The 26953-nt window shown below is 41.9% G+C and overlaps 2 protein-coding genes across 3 annotated transcripts in view; one reads left to right on the top strand and one right to left on the bottom strand.

The window, feature by feature from the left end:
* Positions 1 to 11804, bottom strand: part of tecpr2 (tectonin beta-propeller repeat containing 2) — a 28111-nt gene extending 16307 nt beyond the window's left edge. The window contains exons 1-10 of one of the 2 annotated variants that reach the window (XM_032547627.1): positions 11635 to 11804; positions 8786 to 8913; positions 7921 to 8061; positions 6695 to 6823; positions 6483 to 6614; positions 6253 to 6410; positions 3152 to 3305; positions 2732 to 2884; positions 1220 to 1352; positions 901 to 1130 (exon numbers count right to left, since the gene is read on the bottom strand). In XM_032547627.1, coding sequence (XP_032403518.1) covers positions 901 to 1130; positions 1220 to 1352; positions 2732 to 2884; positions 3152 to 3305; positions 6253 to 6410; positions 6483 to 6614; positions 6695 to 6823; positions 7921 to 8061; positions 8786 to 8866 — 1311 coding nt within the window. In that variant the 5' untranslated portion in view covers positions 8867 to 8913; positions 11635 to 11804. The remainder of the gene's footprint in view (positions 1 to 900; positions 1131 to 1219; positions 1353 to 2731; positions 2885 to 3151; positions 3306 to 6252; positions 6411 to 6482; positions 6615 to 6694; positions 6824 to 7920; positions 8062 to 8785; positions 8914 to 11634) is intronic. The other variant, XM_032547626.1, reaches the window with a different exon arrangement.
* Positions 11805 to 12567: 763 nt separating this feature from the next.
* On the top strand, positions 12568 to 26736 carry znf839 (zinc finger protein 839). The gene is made up of 10 exons (XM_032547628.1): positions 12568 to 14402; positions 15984 to 17108; positions 18159 to 18311; positions 19612 to 19725; positions 19830 to 19922; positions 20987 to 21133; positions 21234 to 21338; positions 21531 to 21618; positions 22777 to 22903; positions 23828 to 26736. The coding sequence occupies exons 1-10, from the start codon at positions 13692 to 13694 to the stop codon at positions 24567 to 24569; spliced, it is 3405 nt and encodes a 1134-aa protein (XP_032403519.1). The 5' UTR covers positions 12568 to 13691; the 3' UTR covers positions 24570 to 26736.
* Positions 26737 to 26953: the final 217 nt, after the last annotated feature.

Genomic DNA, 26953 nt, shown 5'->3' with positions numbered 1-26953 from the left:
AGCCGCCCTGAGTCAGAAACTAGTGACTCACTAGATCCAAAAGAGTTATTATTCAGCTTCCAGTTGAAGGCTTAATATTGTGATTCAATTTCACATTATTCTCTCATTCCTTTCATGATAAGCTTTTATCATGAAATATCTGCCTCTTCAGACAGACTATGGGGAGATATACAGTATAAGATAAAAAAATATATTTTACTTGATGGGGCCAAGGGAGGAAAGCTCATCTCATTATTGGGGGGGGGACAACAAATGGGGAAATTTCTTAAGAGCAGTTTGGAGGGGGTAGGGAAAGTTAAAGTGAAATGTAACGTAAAATATTGTTTTAAAAGTTTTTAATGTGTTCTAGCTGCAAGACCAAAAATCACTAGTAAGTGGCGATGCACATCAAACATAACATTACATAACACAATGCACAACATGATAATTCTGTCTTTTTCAGTAAACAAACAGTTGAGACCCACAGAAGCCAAACTAAGATTCAAATGTTGTGCAGATACGAGTTTGGTTCAGTGTCAGTGATCTTTACAAAAATAAATAAAAACAAGTTTTAATGAGTAACTCCACTTGATAAGATTCCTCATAAGAACTGATTTATTGAAGTGACTCTTAATACAAGTTATGTGTTATTTAAATTATTACTTGCTAAGTTGGTTTATTTTTAAACTTTTATGGTTTTTCCATGTTCTGGATGGCTGAGAGTCTATAAGTAGGTAGAAATAATGAATATCTGGGAAGTATCATTGCTTAAACTTCACGCTCAAAGCACCAGGGTTTTTATGGAAAAATATTCAGATTATTATTTTTTTTCTTTTTGTGGTTTTAAAGGCTCTATGTTGTAGATGGTAAGATATAAAGGCATACCTTTCTGTTTTCCTATCTGCTCTATGATAACGTTACCTTTAGTGGGCTGTCCTGCTCCACCGCCTCTTCAACTTCTTCCACTCCTTCCTCTTCCTCCTCTTCATCCGGTCCTTCCTCAGAGAGCCTCTCGCTCCCCCCTGCCTCTTCTTTGCCCCCATCTTCTGTGATGATGGCCATTGTTCTGATTGGCTGGACTATTTCCACTGACCCGGTAGGTTGGAGAATCGTGGGTGTGGTCAGTGGTGAAGGCAGGTAACCCGACAGCACTGGTAATATAGGGAAACAGAGAACTTGTAGCTGTTGGTTTGGGCTGCCAACGGTAGAGGCAATCTGTGGCAGAGTTAGCAGAGCTCACGGTTTGAGGAGATTCCCTCTGGATTGCTGGACAGGCGGATAATCTCTCTGTCTCCTTTCAGCACGAAGATTTCATTTTCACAAGATGACACAGACACAATGTCTCCGCTGCTTTCCAGACAACCGATTATAACCTTTAAGCACCAAACAAAAGCACAACTTGTGTTTAAATACGGCATTTTCCGTTTCAAAGATGAATTGTCACTTCGCTTCTCTAGGATACAATAATAGTCACGGTAAAATACTTTGTTTTAATTCCAGTTTGAGGCATTTCTTCTTGTACATCTCAGTGCGGCTATGATATGCTGATGAACAAAGAGGAAATTATTCTGCCACGGGGTGATGCTCTGCTGAACTGGTTGAAATCCTATCTGATAGACCAGTACTAGTTTGTTTTATATGACAGTTATGAATATATACAAACAGGGTCCCATACGGGGTTCTCCCTAGCTTCCATCTGGGCCCATTTTAATTTAGTAACTATGCTCTCCCTAGCTGCGAGTGTGTCTTACCATACTTATGATGATGACATATAGCTTTATGTATCTGTGTCATCACTTGATCCTATTCAGTTACAGTCACTGTGGGAGTTTGTCCACAACATAAATGAGGTGATAGGCCAGAATCGTCTCCAGGTCATCTTGACTCATACGTTGACATCAAGAACCACATGAGGTCTTTTTCTATCTGAGCCTACTGGCTGTCAGAACTAAAGGAGAAACAGAAAAACTGCAGCATGCTTTCATCCTGAGGACATTAGCATGTTGCATTGTGTCTTTGGGGTGTTTGCAGAAATACATGAAGACGTCAACAGTCGCTCATCAAGAATATATTTCCCTGAGTTTTGACAAAAAAAAAGAAAAATAACCCAAGAAATATCAACCTGACATGATAATGAGAGGAGAATTCTGGGAGAAAGCCAGAGGTTTGGAGCTCACATTTTAAACCAGGAAGTCAAATGTCACACTGGGGTAAGGAGGGATGCCTTCAGGCTCCAAAACTGCAAATACAGTCTAAATGCAGCAGTAATTCCAGACAATCTATCTGGGGGTTTGTTTAAAGTATGAAGGTAAAACATCACCATGGTAACTAGAACAGAAAGCTTTTGGACGGTCAATTATATCGAGCTACTTTCTTCTCTGTAGTACTTCCAATCCTTCATTGATCTATCTTCAACTTTTCCACTGTCAGCAACTGTGAAATTACCACTGTAACACTTCTTCTTCTGCTCATCTATGTTTCTGTTAGTGGTGTCCTGATACGGGCTTTGGGCCAATACCAGCGTCAAGTACACTGGTTAGACTGACTAGATCTGCCTTTATGGATCAGGCACATTGTCACTGATAAACGATTTAGCATGTTTGTCAATATTGAGACTGATACAGATGTTATGGACCAGTGCATCTCTACTATCTACTGGGTTCTTACGTAGTCGCCGTACTCTGAGCTCTGATCATTGGCAGGACTTGGATTACATAGAAACTAAAGAATATGCAGTAGATGAACACACTACCTCGTTGAGACAGTCAAACACGTAGATGCTGTATTCATTCCAGCTGAGAATCCAGCCCTCTCTGAAGAAACAGCTGAGCAGGCCGAGCTGCCGGTCTGCTGGACGGTACGCTCCAACTGGACCGGGGCGTGGAAACAGCTCAAACCCAGGGATCTGGAACGGAGCGGTGGACAGGAGAGGAGACAGGAACAGGAATTCTGTAGGCTACTTGTCACATTTACAACCGCAAACCGCAGTGCATTTCAGACTGTTTGCGACAGACCAACATAAATCGGTCACAATGATGGTTTTAGACATTTTTACAGACAAATATATGTGGTGTGAATTAATATTCAGTCTCTCTGAGTCAATACTCTGTTGAACCAACTGTCCCTGCAAATGTATCAAATGCATTTGCTTAGAGGAAGGTTCTGTATGTACCTGTTTGTCAAAAAAGGACTTGAGTAGTCGAGTCTCCTCCACCTCTCCTCTAACGTTAGACCTCCACAGCCTGAGTCCGGGTCGGGCGGCGTACACCTGAAGGTCGCTCTGCTTACAAAGAGCCGGCAGAAAGCAAGCGCCAAACCTGCCAGTTCTGAGACAGCAGAGAAACACACCGTCAGCGCCGCTACCTGAACTGGTTGTTTAATGGATGATAGGTAGGGGTGCACCGATAAATTGACCAGCCAAAAAAGAAAAAAACAAAAACGTCTCAATTTCCTTAATTTTGGGAGTTCGGCAATTGGATGAAACTGATGTTATCTACCTCTGTAAAGAGCTGAAAATCTGCCACTGTCCTCTTTTGCCCTGCAGTGAGACAGACTGACCGACAGAAATGCCCATCACGTCGTGCGGCTAACAATAGCCACCCCACTGTTTCAAACTTAGCAACTTGTCAGACAAAAAAAAAAGAATTAGTGTCAGCCAAAATCGGAATTGACAGGTAGGGGCACCGCTAGGAATCTGGGGTCCATTGACAAAAAATTCAATTGGGCCCCCCTTCGCAGCTGCTGTTACAATTTCTTGAGTCTATCTGATCCATCAAAAGCATCACGATTTTAAAGGCCTGCAACTTCCTTGTTTTCTTTGGTCCATTACCAAAGATATTGTGATACTAGCACAATATTCACTGCTAGTGAATTTTACATGCAACAGACCACATACTGCATGCAAATAGGTTGCTTCCATCCATGCATCCATTGTCTAACACCCTTGTCCCTAGTGGGGTCAGGAGGTGTTGGTGTCTATCTCCAGCGAATGTTTCGGGCGAGAGGCGGGGTCAGCCTGGACACGTCGCCAGTCTGTCGCCGGGCAACACAGAGACAGACAGGACAAACAACCATGCACACACACACTCACACCTAGGGAGAATTTAGAGAGACCAGTTAACCTGACAGTCATGTTTTTGGGCTGTGGGAGGAAGCTGGAGAGAACCCACGTATGCACAGGGAGAACATGCAAACTCCATGCAGAAAGACCCTGGACCCCAGGACCTTCTTGCTGCAGGGTAACAGTGCTACCAACTGCGCCACTGTGCAGCCCAAACAGGTTGCTTAATTTTTTTTATTATTAGCTTTAGCTTATTAAAATGTCTCTCCCCACCAGCAACAATCACAGGCAGCGTGCAAAATATACATGAAGCAAACCAGACCTCTAAAAAAATGCTATATTGTTGCATTTTGTTCAAGCTGCAGAATATAACTTTAATAAAAAAAATATGTTTTTTCCACATTTGTTAAAGTTGTCACCATGCTGTGACAGCTTGCTATGAAACAGATAATCTGTGAAAGATTAATCTCCTCCACCTCCTCCCTGAGCTGCTATTGCTGTCTAAAGAAATGCAACGTTCGGGCCAAAAACAACCAATCAGAACCAGGAGGACAACGTCATTCAGTCACTGCTAAGTGTGCTAATGGAAGATTTTATTAAGACTGTTTGAAATTCTGAGAGTAATAAATAAATTGTTTTGGTGGGTAGCTGTAAAAAGAGTAGAGAGACAGGAAAAATCCACATAGATTGAACACAATGTTGCTCACCTTTTTCACTGGTACAGGGAGGAGGGGCTATGCTAGTGTTGGGGCTATCGCTGCTGCTGCCTGACTCGTGTTATTATGTGCGGTAAAAAGTACAAGTACAAGTTAAATATATGAATATGTTGTTAAATTCTTTCCTTCATTGATTAAATGCTAGTTAAATTTACTGTTTGTAGTCTGTAGCTAAGCTAAATATGCTAAATGGTTGATAATCTCACACAGTCTACTCACTTCTCTTGGAAAAAAACTGGGCTATAGATTGACGCTCTAGTCTTTCTCTCTCTCTCTTTTTGAAAACCTGACTTTATAATTTTTCTTAACAGCATAGTAACTGCCACAGTTGTTCTTGTTTTCTACTGACTGCTGCTGAACACCATCATTGTCAAGTGCGAGGTGTTCAGTGCAAATATGGATGTGTGCTTTTTGGTCTGGGAGTGGTAACATTTAATTTTTCCTGCTAAAACAATTTTAAAAACACTGCATTGTTAATTTTGTAATTAACAGGGCCCCAATTTTTTTTCTATTTCTACAAGGGAAAAAAAATTTTGTGGGAGGGCCCCCTGTCGGTCAGGGGCCCTTGGAATCGTCCTAACTTTTCCCCACTGTTGGCAGGTCAGACTTTATAAACGTTATTCACTCATCAAACATACACCTGGAGTGTTGCTTTGATTCTTCCATGAATGTTCCAGCAATCCTTGAATCTCCCATGGCAACCATTCATCCTTGCTCTCATAAAGCTCCACCTCTTAGAGACTTTGGAAAAAATGGGTCATTTTATAGCCAAAGGTGTGTAACAGTTCATTTCTGTGGTTCCACGTCACTCAGACAGACACCAGGGAGTTTGCCTCTGTATTTATTTTTTGTTATTCCATACAGGGAAATGTCTGAAATGTTTGTAATGACCATCAGTCTGACAGTCTGCTACCTGCCCTAGCCCTCATGTTTGATTGTATGTACGTGTATGTTTAAAAACGAATAAAAATAAGGTATAAAAAATTTTAAAAAAATAAAGTTCCACCTCTTTACCCAAAGCTCCTTCTTGGAGCTGCGGCCTGCAGCTGAGACTCCGCCCCACAGATCAGCCTTCCCCACTCAGCTCCTCCAAACTAGCGGTAGCAGCTATTAGCAAACACCTGGTGGAACACCTGCTGAGTTTATCATTAGGAACTAGTTGGTTGGTTATAAACAGCATAATGGTGGAGAATTATTGCGATGTCATGCTGATGGTAGAGTGTCAGAAAGAGGAGGAGCTTCTTAAAGAGACAGAGGATCAATTTCAAGGTCCTAAGTTGTGAAGTTAAATTCTTTTAAGTTATGTTTGATATGTATAGCATTTTTTATAACAACTGAAAGTAACATTTACTTTATTTTGCTATAAAGAGGCATTATGTGGCTGGAAAATACATAATACTGCCCTTTTAAAGGTCTGTAATCGGCCAGAAAACTGCCATCAGTGCACCTCTAGAGGGAGCTCTGTGTTACTGTAAAGAACGAGTGAGAGCGGCGTACCTCTTTCGGGGTTTGGTGCCCAGCTGCAACACTTCCTGCTTCTGCGTACAGTAAAGCACGGATCTCTGCTGCGTCGAGACCATCAGGACCTGGTGTCTGTATTCCATCTGAACCACACCTGACTGCTCCTCTAGCAGCAGCACCGGCTTACACACCCCCTGCACACACTCACAGTTAGACAGCGTGTCTCACAGGAGGTGCAAACAGTTCCACGTCACGCTGCGTCCTACCTGGTCCAGGTCCAGAGCGGAGAACACGACCCGACCTTTGTCGTCTCCGGAGAACAGCTTCATCCCGTTGGCGCTCCAGGTCAAGGAGGTGACGGAGCCTTTATGGAGGCTGACGACATCGAAACGCCTGAGCTGCGACCAGAACAGACCAGTGAGCTGCGGTCGCATGACGACAGGCAGACTGCAGAGAGGACAGATGTGCATGAGCCAACCTGTTTGTTGCGCCCAGGAAGCGGGGACACCAGCTGGAAGACCACAACCCGACCGGAAGCTGTTCCAGCAGCCACCAGGTCATCAAAACAGCTGAGGAGTTTCACTGCGGTGATCGCGTCACATTTTCCCTGTCGGACGCAGACACACCATGAGAGCTGCAGCGCCTCACAAGAATACTCAGACCCGTTGACCCGTTTCAGGTTTTATCGAGTTACAACAACCGACTACAACGGCTTTTATTTGGGAGTTGATGCGATAGGTCAACATAAAGAGGAGCTTGCTCTTTAAGAGAGAGGAAAGCAATGCTTGGCATGAATATCCTTTTACAAATAAAAATCTGAAAAGTGTGGTGAGCTCCATTTATTCTGCTGTGCCTGAATAAAATCTAGTATGACCAGCTGCCTTCAGTAAACAGAGTCCAGCTGGCTGTGAAGTAATCTCAGTAGACCTGCAACAGCCAGGGCCGGATTTATACGGATGTGGCCCCTGGGCTGGAGCCTGATTTGTTGCCCTATTCAGTAAGGAGAAATTATTTTATTAAGGCAAATTATAGTAAATTACTAGGTAGTTTAATTTATCCATGGTAGGTTTAATGCATCCCCAAACAATAATAACATGTAACCTGAGAAATCAATGATAACTACATAACTTTCCAAAACTGCAATATTGTTTATATTCATAAAAGTCCCTAGACATTAATAAAACTCAAATAATTTGGGCCAATAAAATGTGTATAAAGAACAATGTTTACAAAACATGCATTCATGAAAGAAAGAAAAAACAAAAAAGAAAAATCTATGGGGCCCCCTCAAAAATCTGGGCCCTGGGCTTTTGCATATTCATGTATTAGAATGGCCCAGTCAAAGTCCAGAACTGAAATCTGTGGCAAGACGTCAGACATTTTTAGTGATCTGGAGCTATTTTGCAGACAGAACGGGCAAAAATGTCAATCTCTAGATTTAAAAAGCAGATAGAGAAATTCCCCAGAATATTAGAAGTAAAAAAAAATTTAAAAGATATTTTTGAGCTATATAAAATCCCATTGAAATAATTTGAGGTTAGTGGCTGTAACGTTGCAAAACATGGAAAATTTCAGTGGCTGTGAATACTCCTGCAGAGGAACGTGGGGGAGATTTTGATCATAAACGTTTCCAAACACAGTCTGTGACTTTTTGATGATGAATGACCGTGGACTGATGGAAGACAACATAGAGGGCGCTCTCACCTCCATGCTGTACTTGTTCATATGTGCAACGCGACGGCAGTACAGGTACAGCATGCCGATGCTGCTGCCCACCGCCAGGAAGTCAGAGCTGCTGTCCAGAGCTGTCAGGTAGACCAGCACAGACCTGAAGCCCCGCTGCACCTACACACACACCCACCCACACACACCCACACACACAGGAGCATTCTTCAAAAACACACTGATTACACCCCATCAGTCACCTTTGTAACTGATGAAATTGAATTTGTTGATTTACAGAATAATGAGAGAGTGATGTTTTCAGGAACTTTTCAAACTTTTATCAGTTTACATACTAAGGAAAAATAATTTTACCTTTGAATAAAATAATAAAATAGTACCTTTGAATTTGGACTTCAAAACTTTGCACTTCAAAAAGCATTAAAGCTGAGCACCTTCGTATCATCAGAAACTTTTAAAGATATTTTAAAGAGGATGCTGTCTGAAACCTGCTAAAAATAATTTTTTATCCTTTTCTCTTGTCTCTGTAATTTTTTTTTTATGTTTCATGATTTCAAAAGTGTTGCTAATGTTTGCCGTTTACTGTAAAGTGTGCTGCTCCATCTTCCTTGTGTTCTTCTCTCCCTCCCAGGTTGTTATTGCAAATTTAAAAAAAATTATTTTTAACACAAAAAAAACTTTTCTTTTTTAAAATGTTTCTTTTTTTTTTTTAATCAATCAAATTTGGGAAAGTCCAGATTATAAAGTATTTTTCAATTTGGATTTAAACTGGAGTTGAGTTGTGAATAAATTTTAAGGCATCATGTAAAATTGTAGAGGACGTTCTCAGATGTTCAGCCATCATACTGATGCCCTGCTTTAGCATCTGTGAGTTTTGGGTCAGTACCTTGGCAGGGATAGCATTCAGCAGGTAGTACAGTGGACAGAACTCCCTCAGGATGGAAGTTGAAGCTGGCTGCGTTGTCATGGTTCTCCCTCTGGATGACTCAGCAGAACCTGGTAATCATTTCAGACCTAATCACAAAAACCTGATGGTTATTGATGCTGTCAGTCAGTACACAGTTCTTACACGTCAAAACATAAAGTCTGCTTAAGAAGTTTTTCTGCAGTAAAATTTCTTACTGGCCCCTTCAGAAGGAGCAGAGGGGCTCTGAGCAACATGAGACCAAGTTAGCAGCTGAGATTTTACAAAGCGTGAAATAACCAAACCAATAACCAAATTCTGACATGTCTCAATCATCCAGGAAGTCCTCATAGTGTTTCACAGATGGATTCAATTCGTTTTCCCTGAAAGAGGCAGTATTATGTGAAATCAACTTTTTTGAGCTTTATATCATGTTATATGTTATTCCTTCATAAAAAGCAAACGTGGAGTGTCGCCTTGAATCTTTTACGCATGTTTGAGAAATCCTCAAGTCTTAAATGGCAACCATCCAGCTGTGCAAAATGGGTGTTGTTAAGGGGTTAGTGGAGGAACCATGCTGTGATGACTTTCTTAAAGAGACAGAGGCCCAATTTCAAGGCGTTAAATTACAAAGTCAAATTTCTTTTAAGTTAAGTTTGATATATATTTCTTTAACTGAGGGTAATATTGTTATTTGATTGTGTTATAATATGGCACTATATGCCTGGAAAACACATAATACTGCCCCTTTAAGAAAACTCTACAACACAATGCCGCATAATCACAAAATAAAAAAAACCTGATGTGTAAATCACAGCCTTTATTTAACAATTGATCCACCTTCGGCAGCAATTACAGCCTCAAGTCTTGTTGAATGCGATGCCCGGCCATCTTTGGGCCTCTCTGCAGAATCTGTCAGCTCTCTCAGTTTGGGAAACGTTGGTGGCCAGCCGCCTCCTGATCTCTCCAGAGACGTTGGGTCTCTGCCTGGATCACTCCAGGACAGCCACCGGGTGTCCTGAAGGGTCTTTCAGAGCGACACTGAGGCAGGTCAGATCTGTTTGTTGGGTGAGTTCCATGCAATGACACTTCTGAATGAGCCACTAAATTATTTTACTCCTTGATTCAAATTTCAAGATAAAATCTGAAGGTCCTGGAATTAACCAATGAAACTAAAAAGATATTTTGAGGATCTGTCTGCACCAACCCTCTGTGTCCTTCAGGGGTTTTGCCACAGGAAGTGTGGCTGGTCCAGTACTTAATGTGTTTGTCTGCATCATCTCTCTCCACACCTCTTAACTCCCAGCACACCAAGGCAGATCCAGCTCTCCTCGAGGTTTCTGTCCATTAAAGGCAGCCATCGCTCTCTATTGCCCTCTCTCCATCTCCACCACCTCATGCCTACTGCATCCAGCTCATTGCATCAATTTTTATTGATGTACCAAATCTCTTTTATCGCTACTAAATACTCACTTTAACGGGGATAAATATCTATGCACACATTTTACATTTCATATTTGTATTTAATTATTGTTTTTTTTTTTTTTAGAAATCAACCTTTTCTTTGAGATGAAAGGGTTGAGGGGTTGTTTGTTTGCCAAAAAATCTAAATCATGATTAATTTGTAAAAGCGATAAAAAGGGTAAAACATCTAAGGGGGTGATTACTTATTTTTTTACTTGCATTGTATCCATACTGTTAAAGAATTTAGCAAAAATAAAATTGGACCCAGATTATCGTGTCATCATTTCGACTCCTATGACAAACCGAAATGTTTTGAATATGTATAAATGTACTGGTCAACGTCATGTCTGAACATGAAATGTTTTACGTTCCAGAGAGAAAGCTAAAAATTCTACAGTACTAAAAAAAAAAAAGTACTAGAAATCAGGGAATCGGGTTTAAAGTGCAGCTATTTTTCTGAAGTCTGTTTTGGAAGACTTCAATCTCATATGAATGGACAGTGAAAATTCATGTGAAATTAGGATCTCTGTTCTCAGCACTAGATTTCGTTACTGTAATGGTGTTATTTGTACCTTGGAGTTGAAATTTCCAGATTTGTGTATGAAAAATCAACAAGAAGAATCCCTGAATTTATAATTGCTTGGAAAGCAAAAAAGATCCAACATGGCTGCCGCATTAAAGGTAGCCATAACAGCAGTAAGAATATTTGCAGCACTCTGGTAGATTGTATTTTTAAATCTCATTAAATCAGTCACTCCTCAGCCTCGGTTGGCTGAAATGGTGTGAGCCTGGGAATAAACAGCTTTCAGCTTGTTGTGACGAATAAATCCCCAAACTTTCCAGACTTTTCAGCTGAACCAAAGGCATCAGGTCTCAAGGTATACCGAGACCCGAGTTCCGTTTTCCGAGGTAAACGGAATGCAGCATAACACGGGGGGCGTTAACGACCAGCCTGACGAAAATAAAACCCAGAAATGTGCATGCTTAATTAAATATGAACAACGATCACTCCGGCACATCCCGAACCAAACAATCCCATTTGCTGTGAGATAATAGCCCGTCAGTGTGCTGTATATTAGACGTATTCCAGACCAGATATTGAAGTGTTTACATGTGTGATGGGGTGAACTGTGGGACTGTCCTTGCGGCGCCCTGGCAGCGTAATATGAGCTCTAAGCGCTGAAGGACAATATGACTATTCACAGTGAATAAAAAAAAGAAAGTGACGCAATAACAAATATTAAAAAAAATACCAAACATGGTGCTGTTCTTAAAGCTGCTAACGACGGCTAGCTAGCATCATTTGAAGCAGCAACTCCAGTAAACAGAGCAGAATAATGACAGCAGGAGGAGAAAGAGCAAGATACCTACTGGGACCTCAGCCTGGCGAAGGATGGACCCAGATGTTGATCCTTGTAATCCTGCTTCGACTTTATTTCAAAGTGCGGACAGGTGCCATCGCCCAGCATTTACAGGAGCCATCTGAACGAGACAGTCGAACTACGCCTCCTACAGGCCACACGCGAAAACATCCGCTCCTCCGCTCTGTTTTATTTTTGTAGATTCCATCTTTCAAATCGTCACACAGCTTATCTAAGAAATGGGTCTGCTCTTTCTTATGTATTTTTATTTATTTATTGCTATTTTTTCCGTCATTGTCATAGAATTTAGAAAATGAATGACGTCGTTCGGAACGGCTAATCGGAAAACCAGGAAACTGGATTCATCCTTCCATTTAAACTCTTTACCCACAGTTCCACACTGAACCTGTCTGTCGCTCCTCACCACTGTCTCCTGCACCAACATCTCAAACATCTCAGCCATATTTATCTACATTCTGCCTTCTTCATTCTTCAACTACAAAAAAAAAATTAAGAACAGAATGAATAGATAAATGAATATAAAAACTTTCTTGTGAAAGTTATTGGTACTGTGTTATAATCTTAATTCGACTTTGTAACTTTTTTCTCTATGTTACCTAAGTAATAAATAATAATAATAATAATAATAATAAACTTCTGTTCAGAATCAGAGTGATCAGATTTAGGGTCGTGTCCTGAAAAACAAGGCATGTGAAAATAGTGTAGAAGTGGAGGAAATTCAAAACAACAGCCAGCATATCTGTCCATCCAAAAAAATGTTCACCCTGAAAGCAGGCTGCAAGATGCAAGAAGAAGACTTCAAAAACCCTAAACTGTCACCAGGGATCATACGGCAGACAATTATGGCTACTAATACTTCAATCAGAAAGAGACTGTGCAAGTTTAACTTCCATCGGAGGCGTTCAAGGAGGAAACGTTCATGTTCTCTTAGTGGAACATGAAGGTCAGACTGAGATCTGGCAGAGAGAACTCAGACAAAGACCCCAGATTTCTGGAATAATGCTTTTTTTAGAAGTGTAAAGCAGAATTATTTGGACACCAGAACAGAAGACACACGTTGGATAAACCAATTACAGGATCCCGTGAAAAAACCCTTACATAAGCTGTGAAGCATGGAGGTGGAAGTGTCATGGTTTGGTGATGATTTACTCCAGTCACACCTGGTTAGCTCACCACCAGAGAAGCAACCATAACTTCCCTCAACCATGTTAGAGGGAAGTTAAGGAAAATATGAGACCATCTATAAAGCAAACTAAAAGCTGGAGCACGACTGGACCCTGGAAAATAATACTGGGAATAATTTAAATGGAAAAACTCTCAAACTGTTTGACAGTTCAAACATGCTTTTAATCAGAGTTAAAACAAATGAAATAAATGGGTAGCCACCACCAGATTCAGATTTTCTTCTTCTTACTGTTTAATTAATGTGGCTTTGTTTCTGTACCATTTAATTATTCTTATTTTAATATTTAGAAAAGATAACTTATATTTACTTATTTTCAAGTGTAAAAATCTCAGGGTTCTGCCAGGCTCAGACACTTCAGGAGCAATATCTGAATTTCAACTTGCCAATAAGGATTTTTTGTCCTGATTTATGTAATAATAATAATAATAATAATAATAATAATAATAATAATAATAATTGTTGTTGTTATTACTATTGTTATTTTTTTATTGTAATAATCGTCACAATCATAATTATATGATTCATATCATTATAGCATGAATAATTATCTTTTATGCCATAATTAAAACAAAACTTTGTGAATCCGGTCCGTGGGTTGCAGCTCCGGTCCGGGTTATATTCGCTACCGCTGCCGCGGAGGGTTATGCTAGGCTAGTTCAAAACTCCTCCCGCTAATACTTGCCTTCCAGCGATTTCACCGCTGCCCTAAATGTCGCCATTCATTCCCGCGGAGAGTTTTATTTACCAGCGCACGCTGGTTTTATAAATAACTTTTTATTTAGTGATATCTTCTGGAGATACGGTAAACAGCATCAAGGCCCCTAGTCAAAGCTAACTGTTAACCCCCAAAGCTAAAATGGCGGACAACGAGGGTGACAGTGGAGCTATTGGAACAATAACAGTGGCGGAGCCACCGGGGACAGAGTCTGAGCCCGCCGTTCAGCCAGACCCGCAGCCCGTGGAGCCTTTATCAGTCCCGCCTGCCGTCCAGATCTTTCAGCCCGAGGAGAAAGGATCGACTTTCCTCGTCGCCCAGTGCGATCAGCCTGCAGAGGGTGCAGAGCACGGGTCCTGTGCGGATGGCGGTCAGCCCCCGAGTGGAGTGGAAACCTGCCAGGTGGAGCAGCGCATGGTGGTGGGCGCAGAGTTTACCGACCTGGCCAACACCACCATCATCTACGTGCAGCCGGACGGCAGCCTGGTGGAGGGCTCCGGGCTGACGGTGGAGGAGCAGCAAGCGGTGCTGCAGCAGCTCACCAAGCAGCAGATCGTGCAGGTCTCCGACACCGAGGCCATCCAGCTGCTCCAGCACAGCCAGTTGGTCAAACCGGCCCCGGTCCAAAAGACGGCTCTGGATCCGAGTCAGCTGCAGCAGGTCATTAATCAGGTCACCAAGTCCCAGAACCAGGTCCAGGTGTCTCAGGAGAATCTGCAGCATGTGAAGGGTCAGCAGAAGCAGCTCCAGCTTTCCCCACAGAACCTGAAGATCAGCCCTCAGAATAATGCTTCCACTCAGCTGAAAAGTGTGGCTCAACAGGTCGCTCTGCAGTCCAACACTTTAATCCAGGTGAGTTAGATATGAAGGGTTCATTCATCTAGGTTAAGGTTCTGCAGCCTGACCAGTAATCTGAACCAGGAATCGCATAGAAGTCAGTAGAGATGCACTGATCTGGATTTCATGCCTGGTACCGATTTCTGTTCAGTCTAAGCTCATTCTGATTTTATACAATGTAGAATTTTTTTTCAAGGACAATGACAGAAAAGAAAAAAGATATACTGCAGGTTGTTTGATAGAGGAAATAGTTTGTTTATCAACACAATAGAGGTATCACAAGATTATCCCATGTTATGCATCAAAGTCCTGTAAGTTGTCCTGAATGCTGACTGAATGGCTCGGGATTGTTTAACCCCACAGTTCATTTGTCTTCTTTTCTCTTCACCTTTCCGTCAGCGAGGGTTGCCTGAGCAGTAAAGTTATCAAGAAACTACAATTAGGTTGTTTCAGTGCAGAAAGAGCAACTTTTCCATCCAATGTTGCTGTTGTCTGTGGTCTGTTTACTGAGTTGGTCATTTATTGCAAATCATATTGTTATTGCACCATTCACTAACATCATCGAATGTTTTCCTACACAACAGGGACTGAAGTGGAACCCAAAAGCAAAGTACAGAACATACAAAATGTAGAAACAACAACAACAAACATTCTATAAATCTACTGTATTACAAATATCTGTAATAGAACTGATCGCTCTATGCTACAGATATGCACTGATCTTGTGCAGAGAGCATACAGTGTTTCTGATTTTGATGACAAAACACTTTTTAGTGTTCTTATAAAATGCTGAAAAATGAAATGTGTTATTAATAACATGTTTGTACTAATGTGAATTTCTGAAAACGCATCTGTCTCCGTCTGTCTCTGAATATGAACAAAAACTGAAACATTCTCCACAGAGGTGTTTGCATCAAAAGCCACTACAGCACGTCTCCGTTTGTCCTTTGCAGGCGATATCGTAGCCCACTAACGCAAAATGTGGATGGGCGCCAAAATATAACATTTTTACAGAACAGGTTCAGTGCCACTGAAAAAAATAGATTATTTTTTCTTAGAAATGCTGACATTTTCTTTTAAATTCTCACTTTTCTCCAAAATTGGATTTTCTCACAATTCAGGGGTTTTTTCCTTAAATGTTTCTTGCCCAATTTGCTTGTGCTCAAAAGTTGTTGTTTTTAAATAACATTTTGACATTAATCTCAGTATATTTTTTTTTCTCAAAATTCTGACTTTTTTTTTCTTGCCTTCATAAAGTTCAGAGATTAAATCATTTTTTTCCCAGTGATCTAACCCTGTTCACATTTTTGTGAACAAGATCAATTGAAAATATATCACTTAAACTCTCTGACCATTTTGAGTTTTTGTTATACATTAACTTTTTATTTTTCAGTGGCCGTTGAGACAACACTCCTCCATAATAATGTTATATTTTGGGATTTGATGGCTGTCCACACTGTGAGTAAAGGACTAAAGGAGACATGCTGCAGTTGTTCAGTTGGCTTTTTATCCTCACACCTTTGCCCCATTATCTGGAGAGTTTTACAATTTCTGAAATAAGATCTGAATTAGAACTTGTTTTTTTTGTCTTTCCAGGCAGAACCAACGAGAATCCAGATCCAAGTTCCTCCCAAACAGGACCTGAATTCTTGTGTGAGTCTGCAGCAGAAGACCGTGGCTATCAGCCACCCGCAGGTGAAGCTGTCTGCCAGCGCCGGCCTGGGCAACGCGCAGATCATCCACCTGCAACCTGTGGTGGGTCAGCAGGGTCAGCAGATCCTGCTGCAGCAGAACCCAGGAGAACCCCAGATCCAGTTGGTGCTGCAGAACGCCACTCCTGTGGTGGGCTCTCTGCTCCCCTTGGTCCACAAGGTGACTGGTCCGGCAACCATAGCAACTGCTTCCTCCAGTCTGGGACAGAAACCTGCCCTGCCTACCATCAGAGTGGCAGCGGCCACCCCGGTTAAAGACCATCCCCCTCCCAGCAGCAAGCCCCCTGCTGTTCCCGTCACTAAAACCATCAGCATTCCTCTGATTAAGACGCAGCACAACGGGACGGAACCGACCGCCGCCGCTGCTGCTGCTGGGAAAGTCCCAGTTAAAGCGACCCCGGTCATCCCCGCGGCTCCACGCCAACCCGCCGCCGTCGCCTCCAGGCTTCCCACGGCAACCTCAGCCTCTGTCGTCAAGGAAAGAGACAGAGAAAAAGAGGAGAAGAAGAAAGCAAAGAAAAGAGAGAGGAAAGCCCTGAAGGTCCAAACCCGATCGGGTCGGGTGTCTAGGCCACCCAAGTACAAAGCTAAAGACTACAAGTTCATCAAGACGGAGGACCTGGCGGAGAGCCACCAGTCCGACTCGGACGACTACTCCGACATGAGCGTGGAGGAGGAGGAGAACGCCAAGCGGGACAGGCCGGGCTCCAGCAGCCCCTCGTCTCTCAGCTACAGCCTCAAGTCGCGCTGCCACCGCTGCCAGACCTGCGATAAGGCCTACATCGGCCCCGGTGGCCTGAACCGGCACTACAAGCTGAACCCCACCCACGGAGAGCCCGACCTCACCGGGGTCACAGCCAGCAGCGCCCCAGAACCCGGCCAGAGCAGAGCAGACCAGAAGGTAGAGGAGGCCGTCACTGAGGAGGAGGAGGACGAGGAGGAGGAAGAAGAGGAAGAAAAGCAAGAGGAGGAAGAGGAGGAGAAACCTGCTGCCATGACAACAAACAGTGTGAGACACCGTTTTACCTGTCAGAGCTGAGATCTACGTGATTTCAGCTCTGAGTTTAGGTTTTGACTTCAGACCGCTCGGCAAATAATTGGAGGGGTTGAAACGATTCATCAAAATACCAATGATTAATCAATTGTAGAAATAATCATCACCTAATTTAGTGATCGATTTGTTGAGTATACAGACTCATCAAAGGCCATTTACTGAAGTAGCAACACAGTTAGAACAAAAAAGCTAAGCCAAAAATACAAATTATTAATACAAAAAATAATCAACAGATTATGTATACGTTTTACATTTAAGATAAAAAAACAAACTTTGTCTGAAAAAAATCTCCTATTAAGCATCTTTTGCTGTTAATTGGTCAACCCAAACAATAATCACCCATCAGCTCTGCTCTGGATTCATGTTACGTCCAGCAGAAAAAGCTGAAACTAAAAAGAAGTATTTTTTTTACTAGCAGACACATCCTTTGCTACTCTAATAAAGTAACTAGGGGTGCATTGATTTATCGGTGCCGATTTTCTTCATTTTTGGGAGATCGTTAATCAGCTGTTTTTTAAATGTTAAGCCGATCTTATCTACCTCAGTAAAGGTCTAAATATCAGCCACTGTCCTCTGCTCTCCCAGGAGAAAGGCTTAACCGACAGACCGGCCCACCAGGTCATGTCTGCACCTTTACAGTCAACAGTAGTCAACCACTGTTTCCAACGCAGCGACTTTCTTGTTATATTGAGCAACATTTCAGATCAAAAATTTGGCATCATCCCAAATTGGAATCAGCAGGTCAGAATTTTAAAAGATCGGTAATCGGCGATCAGCCAGAAATCTGCCGTCGGTGCACAACTAAAAGTAACCCGACCTTATTGCTTTTTAGGCAGTAAAATGTAATTTTTTTTAAAATAAATTTAAAATAGGAATTGGATTATTTATTTCTTTAGACTTTTATAATATCGCATAAAATAAGCTTAACTAGTTAAATGAAGAATCTACAGAATGTATCAGTTTTGCTGTGCTCTGCCTCTAAAGCCTCACTCTGCTTGTCTTCAGGGAGACAACGGCCTGGCAGCTGAAGGACTCACCGGCCTCCATTACCGGGGCCCGGGTCGCCCCAGAGGGCGAGGGAGAGGAAGAGGGCGAGGGAGGGGCAGAGGAAGAGGAAGAGGCAGGGGGCGAGGCCGATCACTTGGACCTCCTCCTAAGGTCAGTTTGCTTTAAGCCGAGGTTCATTCTACCACAGAGTTTTCTCTTTATGCTGTATATTTGAAATGTCATCCAGTTCCAGTGTTAAATGTTGATTATAATTTAAAGGTTATTGATCTTTCAGAATGTTTTCTCACATTATTAAGCCATGACTTGAAAATGATCTTAAAATAACGTTATTGTTTATTGCAATAACTTCTGGGAGACTTTATCGTTCAGTAAAATGTGTTCTTGTGACATGACTAGTCAGGACAGCACTCATCATCAGCATGAATGTTTTTGGCTTTTTATTAGTTCAGTCTCTGTTTTTTCCCAGGGTGGAATTAAGACACAATAGTAGCTTCAATGAATTAACAAAAAACATAAAAACTAGGTACATAAGTTTGAATTTATTGTGAATTTTCTTTAATTACACGTCCAGGCTCAAATATATGCATCCAGCCGCACTAATATTTGCTTCACTGGCTTTGCAGCCTTCAGGTTGCTGGCACCTGCTGAAGGCAGCAACTCCACCAGTTGTTTTAAAAACTGGTGGAGTTTATTTCAGTTAGTTGGTCTCCAGACATAGACTCTGCTTAAAAGAATCTTCCATAAATTCTGAACAGGACTAATGTCCATGCAGCTGCACTGGTATTTTGATGTGTTTGGGTCAAAAACTGGAGCCTGTTCCATAAACATCTCTGTTATAAACTAAGGAGACACCGATTCACTTTTTTTAAACCTCAGATACCGATATCTGAGGTTTACTATCGCCCGATACCGATCCGATACAGAACAACAGCTGAATTCACTTAGAAAGTTTATTTTCTAAACACAGACATAAATATACCGAATTACAAATTAATCTGCTAACTCTGCACCAGTACAGCTCACTGAAATACACCATTAGCTTCACAAGCTTGGTCAAACATATGAACACAACTTTTATTTGTGCTGTTAGGAGTAGAACAGTCAATGTAAAATAAATAATGAAACTGAAGCTGACTAAAACAACAGGTTGACTATTTTGGTCAAATGTGTAAAAAAAAAAATTAGCTGTAACAACTTTCAAATGGTTCAGAAAGAGCAATTAGGAATTCTAAATATAATGTAAAATAAATAATACAGCATGATGTCATTCTGATCACAAAGCAAAGAACTAGACTGAATAGATCTGCCTTTATAGATTGGACACATTGTCACCTATACCCCATCTAGAATGTTTTCCAATATCAGCACCGATTCAGATATTGACATCCGATCGGTGCATCTTCTTAGAACCTGGTAGCTCTTCGTTAACCTGATTGGTTGATTCTCTCAGGTGAGCATTGGTCTCGTGGGCAGACCTGGTCGTCGCGGGCGACCCCCAAAGCTCGGGGTCATTCCAGTAACGGCGCGGCAGCAGGCAGAGAGGAGACAGCAGCGGCTGCAGGAGGTCAGAGGACGGAGCGCTACCCCATTCCAGGACGGGACTGACCTGTCTCCACAAGTACCCGCTGTGTAACTCCTGTTTCTGTGACCGCTCTGTGTTGCTTCCAGCTGGTGGAGCAGTGTGAAGATGAAGAGCTGATGGATGCTGTTCTTCCTCGTTTGACCAAAATGTTAAGTCTGTGGGAGCTGCTGCTGGCGAAGGTGAAAAAAACACATGTACACACATTTCTGTTAGAAATAATAGCCTGTTTGTTTTTGTCTGCATGTTGTTAGTATTAGTTTTAACCCATCAGCCATCACCATGCTGACTGCTGCTAAGTGGTCAATTTGACCGTGTCTATTTTTATGTCTATTTTAGTTTTAAATTAACTTTTTATCAAGGAATGAGTGCAATATAAGTAATTATTTATAGTCTTTTTTTTAATACTGAGACATTGTTTTTGTCTGGAAAACTGCACCCAAAGTTCATTGTAAAATTGTTCACTGATACAATTCTGACATGTGAATATTCATCATCAAGTCGCTCAGACATTAAAGTTACATAAAGGGACAAGACACACACTAAAGAAAAGAATGTAATATTCCTTCCTGAATTTAATAAACTGCTATTTGTTTTGAGGAATATTTTAGCTTAATGATGGCTAAAATCATTCACACGTACAACAGCGAAGGGCATTCTGGGTAAATAGAACCAAAACAAACATGAGGTTCTATTGCTAGCAGGAGAAATAGCTCATGGTCTTTTGACAAAGACAAAAGAGAAATCCTAAAATCACTGCAATCTGACTCCACTCCATCTCATTCCCATTTGGTGAAGAAGGAAGTTGTGCTCTGTGCTTCAGTGGTTCTCGTCTGTCCTGAATCTCACATTTATGTCAATATTATTTGTTTAATGAGTAAAACAATGTTCATTTTTGGTGTCTCTCTGAGTTTACTTTTTTCCAGACACATATTTAATACATATATCTTTTGCTATTTTTTTATGACTGTATGCTTTGCAACATACATTGAAAAGGAACATTTATTTAATGAGAAGAAACCTCAAAGAAAACCAAACTCAGAAGGAGCTACTGGGGATGTGGAAGGACTATAATACATTTCCTACATATTTCTGTTATCTCACAAACCTAGCAAGGATCACTGCTCCTCTTTGTGACTTGTAGTTGACTGCATTAATATTTGAAGACAGTAGAAGGTAGGCAGGCCAGGTCACCTCGAAGGTTCTTTAAAAATGATTTCTAACGTTCGCCCTCCGTCTCTTTCAGCTGGACTCCAAGGGGTCGGCTTGTAGCTGCTTCCCAGACATTTACCACGAGTTTGAATCTCTGCATGCTCAAGTCAGGCAGACTGCACAGGACTACATCGTAAGTCCTCAGGGTGGAGCCATGCCTGTGGAGGTCAGGAACATTGAGGTGAGACCATATGTTGCCTCTCTATGCACCTGAAGACTGGAACCATTGAGCAGCAGGTGATGCGACAGGTTCTCTGTCCCGTCCTGGACTCCTGTTTCAGGTGGCTAGGTCTCTAGGGATCCTGGACGAGGTGAACAAGATGAAAGTGCTTCCTGGAGCATCGCCTGTCTCTAGTGGGAACAATAAGAATGTCCGGTACATGGGGGTAAGCATGCATCCAGAAATTATCTGAGTAAAACTGTGTGTGTGGGTGTGTGTGTATGTGTGTGTGCTGAAGAAAATAAAGGTCAAACTTACAGGTTTTTTCAAGCCTGCTTTAAAATACTACAGCTAACTCTGCTCCGTGTCAGAAAAATAACAATAGTTTTAGTTTAAATTAATCAATTCTTTTTTTCAGAACTCCAAGATGTTGCCACCATCTAAAAGATTTAAGATGGAAAACAGTATTGCAGATCACCAGAACGGCACAGAAGCGCCAAAAACAGGTAGTTGTATGAACAGCTTGAATTAGCCATTTATGCTGTTGCTGAGAATATTATAACATGTATGTCAGGGTTTCCCCTAGAAAACTCTCTAAGCCCAGTAGCAAGGGTGAAAGGACAGTCATCTAACAGCCCACCATGTTGTTTAGTTAAAAATTTTTTAAAGTTGACAGGAAATTTGAAAATATCACTTGGTAATTATGTGTTAATGGAGGACATTATTAACAATAACTAAAAACAAACTGTAAAGTCTTAAAAAAATACAATAAAAATAAACAATTTATTTTCACTTCATTTGTTCCATCATAATTAAAGTGTTAAAAAACATTTTTTTAGTCCTTTATCTGTGACTTTTTACATTATTTGCTAAAGTTGTTAGCATGCGTACCGGTAGAGACAGGAAGTGGTTATGGAGGTTTGGTGTATAAAAAAAATACACCTAGCCTCAGTCTCTCTGTAACCATACTGTAACCATGCTGTGACCATGCTGTGACCATACTTTGACCATACTGTGACCATGCTGTGACCATACTGTAACCATGCTGTGACCATGCTGTGACCATGCTGTGACCATGCTGTAACCATGCTGTGACCATGCTGTGACCATGCTGTGACCATGCTGTGACCATACTGTGTGGCCATTGTGCTTCCAACCATTTCACCAAAGAGAATCTTTAAGCTATTTTTGCTCTCTCTGTTAATGGTGTATAAAAAAACCTAGAATAAATTAAGAAACAATGTTTAGCCTGGTGGGGTGCAAGTAAAACCTGGAGGCCCGCCAGGCTTATGCTACACTGAGGGAAACCCTGAGTAGCATATTAGGGATGAATATCAGTGTGAGTACAGAGTGGACAACTTTACCATGTGTTACCATTTGTTGACAGTGTTTCTATGCTGGGGGTTTTTTAGCATAAAAACATCTAGCATGATGTTAGCATGTTTCCTTCCCTGTTTTGATACAACTTGTTGATACCTCAGCTTCTACAAATCCTATAAAAAGTTCCTCAGCAGCGTTTCAGCCGCTCTGTCCCACAAGAAGCGCTGTATCTGAATTTGATAAACTGCCATAAGACATAGACTATTCAGCATTTAAGTATTGCAGCTGTTTGGGTCAGTATGTGAGGTCATGTTGACTGTCATGTCTGTCACTTTGTTTCCCAGCTGCTGCTCCAGTGGCCTCGGCCACCCAGGCAGCCTCTCTTGTCAAGTCGTGCTCCGTGTCTGTGTCTCCATTGGAGATTTCAGGTGGAGCCAAAGTGCTGAGCGCCTCTGCTGAACCTACCTCCAGGTGAGCTGAGCCCACCTCGCTGGGTGTGTGGGCTGTTCAGACCGCAGTCATAACATTAACGCTTAACCCTCTGATGCGTAGAGTGACTGACCTTCTGTGAGTGGGTCTTTTTGGACCCGGGTTACAATCAATGTGTTTTTATGCTACTTTTGTCATTTTCATTCAAAATAATGTTTTGTTTGATACTTTCTACTGTGTTTTATTTCACACAAGAATTATTTCATGTTTGAAATATTTTCATTTTTCACTTTTTAAAATGGTTTTTAGAACAATTTGTAGAAAATTTTTAAAACAGAATGACAGCAACAGCAATTTTACAACAGCAATGATGAAATGTCAATAATGGACAATGTCAACATCAATTATGTGTGTGTGAGTGTTTGTCTGTGGGCATGGGGAGGGGTGTGAAAGAGCACGTTTCTTGAAACTAGCTAGCTAATCAAGCTAGCTAACATTACTGTTTGTATTCTATTATGCTATGTGTACCAAACATGTGAGTGTATGTATGTGTGTGCATTTATTTATCTATCCATCCATCTTCTTCTGCTTATTTGGGGTTGGGTTGTGGGGGTAGCAGCCTAAACAAGGAGGTAGAAAGAGAGAAAAGAGACAAATGATAAATAATGAAAAGGGAAATCATTGCGCTCATTGATCCAATGCGCATGATAATGCGATTCATTGATTCACTGATTATTGCAACAGGCCTACGTGTAACACTGATTCTCAGCTTCAGAACAGAGATGAGTCCCTTACTGTGTGATGGAGAACAGCATAGTCAGATGGTGGTGCTTTTATATGTTTCTTAGCAATAAAATAAACCTAGTTGCCATGGTAGCGCAGCAGAGTAATAACATTCATTGGTGTTTGTCAGCTGATCCTGATTTCTGGAGCAGATGGTCTGAATGTGTTTGTTGTGACCTGCAGCTCCTCCACCATTGCCTCTCCTGACCCAACTCCCAGCCTGGTTGCACCTCCTGCTGGCCCCACACAGGAGCAGAAGGAGGGGCCACCGGACCAGGAACAGGATGTACACATGGCTGACGCCACGGTTCAGGACACAAACATGGCCGACGCCGCTGTCCAGGACGCAAACATGGCCAACGCCGCTATCCAGGACGCAAACATGGCTAACGCCACGGTCCAGGAAGTAAACGGGGCCGACGCCGCGGTCCAGGAAGTAAACGGGGCCGACGCCGCGGTCCAAGACGTAAACAGGGCCGACTTCACGGTCCAGGACGTAAACAGGGCCGACGCCACAGTCCAGGACGTAAACAGGGCCGACGCCACGGTCCAGATGACCCAACCAGACTCTGCTCTCAGTCCTAGTGCCACCACCACCACAGACAGAAAGAGGGCGGAGCCTAGCCCCAACCCTGGCCCCGCCCCCAGCCCTGCCCACCCAGAGGCCTCCGCTCAGCCCCAGCCCTGTGACTCCTCCTCCCAGCCCAAAGAGCTGCAGGCGGGCCAGGAGATCTACATCCAGACGGAGGGGCTGACGGTGCAGCTGGCCGAGCCGGGGTCGGACGGGATCGTTATCGTCAACGGACCGGACGGAACCACCATGCACATCCAGACCCCAGAGGGGGTTCCCCTGGAGGCGGTGCAGGCCCTGCTGGGCATTGAGGCTTCAGACGGGGACAGACCGGCCCAACAGACCCAGGACTGAGCGGAACCTCCTCAGAAAAGACTGTCAGGGAGTGATGGACAGCTGAAAACTGCAGTGCCTCCCTTCAAACCCAGCTGATAGGAGCCGACTGGCGCTTCTCTATGAATGTCAGAGTTTCAGAACAACACAGGGGGACAACGGTGCAAACCCCCAACTCCTGTAGGAAAATGTCAAGGTCTTCATCTCGCTGTGTTCAAAGAGCCAAGGTGAAGCTGCTATATATATATATATATATATGTATGTATGTATATATATATATTTGTGTGTATATATATATATATATATATATACACACACATATATATATGTTGTCAGCACATTTTATTTCTTCTACTCTTCTGTTGTTGGTCTTCGGTGCAGCTACTGCACGCCTCCACTTTATGTTCAGAAAAGATGAAAAAGGTTTGTTTGCTTGGTTTTGTCCTCTGACTCTGTTGCTGTCTGCAGTTCGGCTGATGTTGCTTTTATTTTTCTGGTTCTGAAATAAATTATTTTTCAGAAAAAAAACAGCATAAAAGTGAATGGGCCAGATTTTTGCAGACTTCACCCGCCACAGTATACCTCTACAGGTTCAGTTTTTACACTATGAGGATTATTCTCTAAACTAATAAACTTACAGTATTTACATAAGATGTGCAGATAAACAAGTCCAATTTTCCCCCAAAACCAGGAACTGTTTGGTTTTCTTCTCATCCATATGTGGCGTTTTTTTTTTTTTTTTTTACTTCATAACAAATCTATCTCAAGTGTTTGTCAGAACGTCTGATGTTTGTTTCGAAATGTACCGTTAAATCTTAAATTATTCACACCCCCGGCAGATTTAGATTTAAAACTGCTCTCACTCAACAAAGATGCTTGTTTCAGGGAATGAGACGGGGCAGCTCTGAAACCAGGACAGAGCAAAGGGAACATTTATTTTGAGATGTTGAAACAAAACGGAATTGTTTTTATTCACATATTAAAATGTCATGTTAAAACTGAAAACTCTTTTAGTTCTGTTATTTTGATGGTTTATCCTTGAGACTCTCAGTCTGTCCGGATCTGGCTGCTCGAAAACGTTGATGTTCAGCAGAAACATCTTGCTCAAATTAAAAGCCTCCTTTAAATCCAAGTGTACCAGGGGGATGAATAATTGTGGCCTTAGCTGTACATATTCTTTTGTAAATAGCAGCAGTTGTAACACAAAGTTGTTGGGAGTCATTTTAAAGCGTTGCACTAAACATCACTATGGCAACCCCCACTCAGAAGATGTACGTTGAACAATCAGCAGCTTCTCCTCCCTGTTGTTTACATGAACTCTGGGAAAACGGGAAAAGTCAGCCCAGGAGAAGACTGCAAAAACACAAAGCAAATATAAGAAAGTTTGTTTTGTTCTTTTAATCTAGTTTCTAGTGCAAATATCTTAGTAGACCTGAAATAAGACTAAGTTCGCTGAAACGTAACTTCTCAGATGGATATAAGAGCTTGTTTTAAGTCCCTAATTCCTTAAAATTGATAAAAGAAAATCCTAGTTCTTATGGCACATTATTTCACTTATAAAAAGATATTTTTCAGATCTTAAAGGTGAAACAATCTGCAGGTGGAACCATCACATTTTAAAAATCAATATTGAGAAACTGGTAACTTAAAGCGACGCCTATATCTTGTTGAAAAGTTAGTAAGTTAGTTTTGTCTTATTTCAAGTGTACTAAGATATTTGCCCTAGAAACTCGACTAAAACTACTTGGCAACACTTTGTGTTTTTGCGGTGAAAGGAGGGGAAGTGGTGGGAGGGAAACTTGTCATCCCACATGAGGAAATTTGTGTTTGGTCAACTATTTCATTGTACCAGTGGTTATTGGCAATAAATCTTATTCCCTTGAAAGCCTGTTTATTTCCTCTTCAACGTTCCCACATTGGGAAGGGAAATGCATTAATGGGCTTCACACTAAAAAAAACTGCGGAAGATTCTCTCTGCCAGGACCAAACGCCTCCCTTTGCCCCACACCATCACACTGCCTCCACCAAAACGTGCTACAACTTCAGTAACACATGCATCATAACCTCCACCACCAGCCCACAAATGTGTTTTCCAGACGGATGTGGGGAGGTTTAAGCAGAATTAAACTCGCTTTTAGCGGTGTGCGATTTTGTGCTGAGAACATTTGTTACGAGGAGAGAAAAAAAATCGACTAAAATCCAATTTTTCTTGCTTGTACTTTTGCCATCTTGAGTAAACGGCGTCTTTCTAACAGGACCGGCCTGAAAGTGTCGGTGCTGATTTGTTGTTGACTCCCTGCTTTCTGTGCAGATCTACACTGCAAAAACACTAAAACTTACCAAGTCATTTTGGTTCTCCTATTTAGAGCAAATATCTTAGAATATCTGAAATAGGACAAAACAAA

Source organism: Xiphophorus hellerii, chromosome 19, assembly GCF_003331165.1.
Source record: "Xiphophorus hellerii strain 12219 chromosome 19, Xiphophorus_hellerii-4.1, whole genome shotgun sequence".
Lineage (NCBI taxonomy): Eukaryota > Metazoa > Chordata > Actinopteri > Cyprinodontiformes > Poeciliidae > Xiphophorus > Xiphophorus hellerii.
The sequence above is the reverse complement of the archived record's forward strand: the minus strand, read 5'-3'. Positions and strand labels throughout refer to the sequence as shown.

Coding starts and splice junctions, on each gene's coding strand:
- znf839 (XM_032547628.1), top strand. CDS start 13,692: ATGGCGGACAACGAGGGTGACAGTGGAGCTATTGGAACAATAACAGTG. Junction 17,109..18,158: donor CTGCCATGACAACAAACAGT/GTGAGACACCGT, acceptor GCTTGTCTTCAG/GGAGACAACGGCCTGGCAGC. Junction 22,904..23,827: donor TCTGCTGAACCTACCTCCAG/GTGAGCTGAGCC, acceptor TGTGACCTGCAG/CTCCTCCACCATTGCCTCTC.